We start from the raw sequence: 7500 nt of genomic DNA on the forward strand, positions 1-7500 counted from the left end.
AACTCCCAACGGGGGACAGGGCCCCGACCTGCTCCACCTTTCCCCGTGAGACAAACCCCCCTTCGTCCCAGGGATCAGCCCCAGTGAACCTTCTCCCAACGGCCTCCAATGCCAGTACGTCCCCCTCCCTTAAGTAAGGAGACCAGGAACTGGACCCAGGGCTCCGGGTGTGGTCTCACCAGGTCACCTAGAAATCCAATCGTGGGGAGAATGTGGGACTCGCTCCCACGGGGAGTGGGGGAGAACGTGGTTGGGGGGGGGTGGGGAAGCTGGATAAACACACGAGGAGGAAAGAGGGATCTGGTGGATGGGGTGGGGAGATGAAGTGAGGGGCGGTGGGAGGAGGCTGGTGTGGAGCAGAAATGCCAGCAAGGAGGAGATGGGCCGAACGGCCTGTTTGTGTGCCCTCTGTCCTGGGCAGGCCCGTGACCGGAGCGAACTGGCCGCCCCCCACCCCCCCACCCCTCACCTGTGTCGACGATGGTGGGCCAGGTCCGAACGTCCACCGCACTGGCTGCCTCCTTCGACCGCAACAGCTTAGACAACGTCTGTGTGGTCAAGATGCACACGGCCTTGCTGACCTAGGGGGAGGGGGAGTGGAAAAGAACAGGGACAGCAGAGGTCAGTCGGACGGACGGAGGGGGGTGGGTGGTCAAGGGGTCCCGCGCGGGTTGGCACGAGGGCTCGGACAGTGACTGGACACGGCCAGGGCGCCGCCTACGTTGAGCGACAGGTCATCGGTCACTGGCTAGGCCGGCATTCGGTCCCCATCCCTCACTGCCCCATGGGGAGGCAGTGACGAGCCACCTTCCTGGACACGACCGAGAGTCTCGCTCGGCCATGTCGGAGGGGGGCAGCTCAGTGGTCAGTGCGTCGCTGTGTGTGTGTCTGTGTGGGTGTGTGTGTATGTGTCTGTCTGTGTGGGTGTGTGTCTGTGTGTGTGTGTCTCTGTGTGTCTGTGTGTCTCTGTGTGTCTGTATGTGAGTGTGTGGTGTGGGATGCAGCGCGGACGAGCGATCGGCCAGCTGGTCAGCGAGCGATGGGCGGGCGCTCCTTACCTCCACGACCATCTTGACGGTGGGCAGTGTGGCGGAGAGACTCTGGGGTGAGGGGGCCGAACTGTGACAGGAACGCACCCTGCGTACAGGCAGCCGTAGAACGCGGCGATCAGCTCCACACCTGCCGGAAGGGGAGAGGCAGCAGGTTCACAACACGGCCTGACCAAAAAAAATCCCCCGTTCCAACAAGACAGCTCCCTCGGCGCTGACCCTCCGACAGTGCGGCGCTCCCTCGGCGCTGACCCTCCAACAGTGCGGCACTCCCTCGGCGCTGACCCTCCGACAGTGCGGCGCTCCCTCAGCGCTGACCCTCCGACAGTGCGGCGCTCCCTCAGCACTGACCCTCCGACAGTGCGGCGCTCCCTCAGCGCTGACCCTCCGACAGTGCGGCGCTCCCTCAGCGCTGACCCTCCGACAGTGCGGCGCTCCCTCAGCGCTGACCCTCCGACAGCGCGGCGCTCCCTCAGCACTGACCCTCCGACAGCGCGGCGCTCCCTCAGCACTGACCCTCTGACAGCGCGGCGCTCCCTCAGCACTGACCCTCCGACAGCGCGGAGCTCCCTCAGCACTGACCCTCTGACAGCGCGGCGCTCCCTCAGCACTGAGCCTCCCACAGTGCGGCGCTCCCTCAGCACTGACCCTCCGACAGTGCAGCGCTCCCTCAGCACTGGGAGCTCAGGCATGTTCTGTGCTGTGAGGGTCGGGCGGGAGTTGTGGTGGGGGGGTTATGGGGTTAATTACCAGGAGGGTAGAGCAGAACCACGACATCCCCGGCATTGAAACGTCCTTTGTCACTCAGCACAGACGCTATCCTCTCGGCTCGGCGATGCAGCTGGAGAGACGAGGCAGTGCAGACCACAGTCCCCTAGAGACACACAGGACAGCAAACCTTTAATACACTGGGCAGGGGGAGAGAGGGGGGGAGTGGAACTGGGAGAGGGAGGGAGAGAGAGAGGCGGGAAAGGGAGGGAAGGATAGAGAGAGAAGGAGGGGGAGAGAGAGGGAGGGAGGGGGGAAAGGGAGGGAAGGATAGAGGGAGGGAGGGAGGAAAGAGAGAAGGAGGGGGAGAGAGGGAGGGAGGGGAGAAAGGGAGTGGGGATAGGGAGGGGGGTAGAGAGAGAGGGAGGGAGGAAGGCGGGAAAGGGAGGGGAGGAGATAGGGGGAGGGAGGGAGGGAAGGATAGAGAGAAGGAGGGGGAGAGAGGGAGGGAGGGAGGAAGGTGGGAAAGGGAGGGGAGGATAGAGAGAGAGGGAGGGGGAGAGAGGGAGGGAGGGGGGGAAGGGAGGGGAGAGAGAGAGGCAGGGAGGGGGAGGGGGGAAATGGAGAGGGGAAAGGTCGGAAAAGATAGAGAGGGAAGGAGAGAGAGAGAGGGAGGGGGGAATGGAGAGGGAAAAGGGAGGGAGGGGGGAATGGAGAGGGGAAAGGGGGAGGGAGTGAGAGTGAGTGAGGGAGGGGGAAATGGAGAGGGAAAGGGAGGGAGGGAGTGAGTGAGTAAGGGAGAGGGGAAAGGGAGGGTAAGATGGAGCTGGGACAGAAAGATGGAGAGAGCACAAAGAGGGAGTGAGAAGGAGAGGCAGAGAGTGAGGATCGAGGGAGGGAGGGAGGAGCGGGGCAGAGAGGGGGAATGGAGTGGAGAGAGAGAGAGGGGAGAGAAGGAAGGGTGATAGGGAGGGGGAAGGGAAAGAGGGGAAGTAGGGGAGAGAGAAGGGGGAAAAGGATAGATAAAGAGGGAGGGAGGGAGAGAGAGGGGAGGGAGCAGGGAAAGGGACAGAAAGATGGAGAAAGAATAGAGAGGGAGTGAGAAGGAGAGACAGAGTGTGAGGGTAGAGGGAGGGAGGGAGAAGTGGGGTTAGAGATGATGTATGGAGTGGGGAGAAAGTGGGGGAAAGGGAAAGAGAGGGAAAAGGTCAAGTCAGAGAGAGGGGGAAGGGGAGAGATGGGGAAAGGAGAGAGGGGGTAGGGGTGGAGGGGGGATAGGGAGAAGGTGAGAATGGGAATAGAAGGGGGGGGAGTTGGGGGGAGAGGGAGAAGGTTTGGGGGGGTGGGACAGAGACGGGAGCAGTGGGGCAGGATGTACCTTGGCATTGAGCAGGACGAAGAGAACGTGATCGGGTGTAGACTGAGCACGACAATGGAGCACATCAGCCAGGTACTGGAACTGAGGGGGCAAAGAGCAGAGAGTGAGGGGCATCAGGTCATCCAGAACATTGGAAACCCAAAAAATCCCAATACCCCGAAGGTGGTAAAACCTAACCCGAAAACCCAATAAAATAACCCCAAACAACCCAAAAAAACAAACACCCTGAAACCCCATAAACCCCCCCAAACACCCTAAAACCCCCAAACACCCTAAAACCCCATAAACCCCCCAAACACCCTAAAACCCCTCAAACACCCTAAAACCCCCAAACACCCTAAAACCCCATAAACACCCTAAAACCCATAAACACCCTAAAACCCCCCAAACACCCTAAAACCCCCCAAACACCCTAAAACCCCATAAACACCCTAAAACCCCATAAACCCACCCTAAAACCCCCAAACACCCTAAAACCCCATAAACCCCCCCTAATACCCTGAAACCCCATAAACACCCTCAAACCCCATAAACACCCTAAAATCCCATAAACACCCTAAAACCCCATAAACACCCTAAAACCCCATAAACCCCCCAAACACCATAAACCCTCCCAAACACCATAAACCCCCCCAAACACCATAAACCCTCCAAACACCATAAACCCTCCCAAACACCATAAACCCTCCCAAACACCCTAAAACCCCCCAAACACCCTAAAGCCCCATAAACCCCCCAAATACCCTTAAACCCCCAAACACCCTAAAACCCCATAAACCCCCCCAAACACCCTAAAACCCCATAAACCCCCCAAACACCCTAAAACCCCATAAACACCCCAAAACACCCTAAAACCCCATAAACCCACCCTAAAACCCCCAAACACCCTAAAACCCCATAAACCCCCCCTAATACCCTGAAACCCCATAAACACCCTCAAACCCCATAAACACCCTAAAATCCCATAAACACCCTAGAACCCCATAAAACACCCTAAAACCCCATAAACCCCCCAAACACCATAAACCCCCCCCAAAACACCATAAACCCTCCCAAACACCATAAACCCTCCCAAACACCCTAAAACCCCCCAAACACCCTAAAGCCCCATAAACCCCCCAAATACCCTAAAACCCCATAAACACCCTAAAACCCCATAAACCCCCCAAACACCCTAAAACCCCATAAACCCCCCCAAACACCCTAAAACCCCATAAACCCCCCAAACACCCTAAAACCCCATAAACACCCTAAAACCCCCCAAACACTCTAAAACCCCATAAACCCCCAAATACCCTAAAACCCCATAAACCCCCCAAACACCCTAAAACCCCATAAACCCCCCCAAATACCCTAAAACCCCATAAACCCCCGAAACACCCTAAAACCCCCCAAACACCCTAAAACCCCATAAACCCCCAAAACACCATGAAACCCTGTAAACTCCCAAATACCCTAAAACCCCCCAAACACCCTAAAACCCCCCAAACACCCTAAAACCCCCCCAAACACCCTAAAACCCCATAAACCCCCCAAATACCCTAAAACCCCCCCAAACACCCTAAAACCCCATAAACCCCCCAAACACCCTAGAACCCCATAAACCCCCCCAAACACCCTAAAACCCCATAAACCCCTCAAACACCCTAAAACCCCATAAACCCCCCAAATACCCTAAACCCCCCCCAAACACCCTAAAACCCCATAAACCCCCCAAACACCCTAGAACCCCATAAACCACCCCCAAACACCCTAAACCCCCGTAAACCCCCCAAACACCCTAAAACCCCATAAACACCCTAAAACCCCATAAACCCCCCAAACACCCTAAAACCCCCCAAACACCCTAAAACCCCCCAAACACCCTAAAACCCCATAAACACCCTAAAACCCCATAAACACCCTAAAACCCCATAAACCCCCCAAACACCATAAAACCCCATAAACACCCCAAACACCCTAAAACCCCATAAACACCCCAAACACCCGAAAACCCCATAAACACCCTAAAACCCCATAAATACCCCAAACACCCTAAAACCCCATAAACACCCTAAAACCCCATAAATACCCCACGAAACCGCCCCCCCACCCCGAACACCTGAAAACCTTATTAATCCCCAGATGTGTCCCCTCACCCCGGCCCCAGTGACACCCACATCTGTGCCCAGCCCAGTGCTACCCCTTCGCTGCCCCTAATGCCCCTGTGACGAGGCTGGGAGACACTGACCTTACGCCCCAGCTCATGCTCCTCGCTGTGGCCCAGTTCTCTGCCCAACGCCTGGGCGATCCTCTTCCCAGCCACCAGGTTCCCGACGATCATCGAAGCAGGGCCAACCCCGGCTGTGGGCACAGAGGGTTCAGGGTCAGTGGGGTGGGGTCAACAAACCGATCGATCGCCCACCCCCAACCCCTCTCTCACCCGCACACTGCCAGAGTGACGAGACGGTGTAGAGGGAGCTTTACTCTGTATCTAACCCCGTGCTGTACCTGTCCTGGGAGTGTTTGATGGGGACGGTGTAGAGGGAGCTTTACTCTGTATCTAACCCCGTGCTGTACCTGCCCTGGGAGTGTTTGATGGGGACAGTGTAGAGGGAGCTTTACTCTGTATCTAACCCCGTGCTGTACCTGTCCTGGGAGTGTTTGATGGGGACGGTGTAGAGGGAGCTTTACTCTGTATCTAACCCCGTGCTGTACCTGCCCTGGGAGTGTTTGATGGGGACAGTGTAGAGGGAGCTTTACTCTGTATCTAACCCCGTACTGTACCTGTCCTGGGAGTGTTTGATGGGGACGGTGTAGAGGGAGCTTTACTCTGTATCTAACCCTGTGCTGTACCTGTCCTGGGAGTGTTTGATGGGGACAGTGTAGAGGGAGCTTTACTCTGTATCTAACCCCGTGCTGTACCTGCCCTGGGAGTGTTTGATGGGGACAGTGTAGAGGGAGCTTTACTCTGTATCTAACCCCGTACTGTACCTGTCCTGGGAGTGTTTGATGGGGACGGTGTAGAGGGAGCTTTACTCTGTATCTAACCCTGTGCTGTACCTGTCCTGGGAGTGTTTGATGGGGACAGTGTAGAGGGAGCTTTACTCTGTATCTAACCCCGTGCTGTACCTGCCCTGGCAGTGTTTGATGGGGACGGTGTAGAGGGAGCTTTACTCTGTATCTAACCCCGTGCTGTACCTGTCCTGGGAGTGTTTGATGGGGACGGTGTAGAGGGAGCTTTACTCTGTATCTAACCCCGTGCTGTCCCTGTCCTGGGAGTGTTTGATGGGGACGGTGTAGAGGGAGCTTTACTCTGTATCTAACCCCGTGCTGTACCTGTCCTGGGAGTGTTTGATGGGGACGGTGTAGAGGGAGCTTTACTCTGTATCTAACCCCGTGCTGTACCTGTCCTGGGGGTGTTTGATGGTGAGAGTGTAGAGGGAACTTTACTCTGTATCTAACCCCGTGCTGTACCTGTCCTGGGAGTGTTTGATGGTGAGAGTATAGAGGGAGCTTTACTCTGTATCTAACCCCGTGCTGTACCTGCCCTGGGAGTGTTTGATGGGGACGGTGTAGAGGGAGCTTTACTCTGTATCTAACCCCGTGCTGTACCTGCCCTGGGAGTGTTTGATGGGGACGGTGTAGAGGGAGCTTTACTCTGTATCTAACCCCGTGCTGTACCTGTCCTGGGAGTGTTTGATGGTGAGAGTGTAGAGGGAGCTTTACTCTGTATCTAACCCCGTGCTGTACCTGTCCTGGGAGTGTTTGATGGTGAGAGTGTAGAGGGAGCTTTACTCTGTATCTAACCCCGTGCTGTACCTGCCCTGGGAGTGTTTGATGGGGACGGTGTAGAGGGAGCTTTACTCTGTATCTAACCCCGTGCTGTACCTGCCCTGGGAGTGTTTGATGGGGACGGTGTAGAGGGAGCTTTACTCTGTATCTAACCCCGTGCTGTACCTGTCCTGGGAGTGTTTGATGGTGAGAGTGTAGAGGGAGCTTTACTCTGTATCTAACCCCGTGCTGTACCTGTCCTGGGAGTGTTTGATGGGGACAGTGTAGAGGGAGCTTTACTCTGTATCTAACCCCGTGCTGTACCTGTCCTGGGAGTGTTTGATGGGGACGGTGTAGAGGGAGCTTTACTCTGTATCTAACCCCGTGCTGTACCTGTCCTGGGAGTGTTTGATGGGGGACGGTGTAGAGGGAGCTTTACTCTGTATCTAACCCCGTGTTGTACCTGTCCTGGGAGTGTTTGATGGGGACGGTGTAGAGGGAGTTGCACTCACTGGGTTGTTTCTGTCGGGGTTTCGGGAGGTTGGTCACACACGTGTGTGGACACAGCAGGATGTTACACGCGTGCAGTGTCCCCTCCAGGAAGCGCTGCTT

The 7500-nt window shown here is 56.4% G+C and overlaps 1 protein-coding gene across 1 annotated transcript in view; it reads right to left on the bottom strand.

Annotated features, from left to right (window-relative positions):
- Positions 1-469: 469 nt before the first annotated feature.
- Positions 470-7500, bottom strand: part of dip2bb (DIP2 acetate--CoA ligase B (putative)b) — a gene marked incomplete at both ends in the record, with an annotated part of 32370 nt that continues 25339 nt past the window's right edge. The window contains 7 exon segments of the mRNA XM_078537787.1: positions 470-581; positions 1059-1102; positions 1105-1179; positions 1800-1923; positions 3136-3216; positions 5366-5478; positions 7401-7500. The exon segment at positions 7401-7500 is cut by the window's right edge and continues 102 nt beyond it. Coding sequence (XP_078393913.1) covers positions 470-581; positions 1059-1102; positions 1105-1179; positions 1800-1923; positions 3136-3216; positions 5366-5478; positions 7401-7500 — 649 coding nt within the window.

This window comes from Cetorhinus maximus, unplaced genomic scaffold (genome assembly GCF_964194155.1).
Source record: "Cetorhinus maximus unplaced genomic scaffold, sCetMax3.hap1.1 HAP1_SCAFFOLD_3005, whole genome shotgun sequence".
Taxonomy (NCBI): domain Eukaryota; kingdom Metazoa; phylum Chordata; class Chondrichthyes; order Lamniformes; family Cetorhinidae; genus Cetorhinus; species Cetorhinus maximus.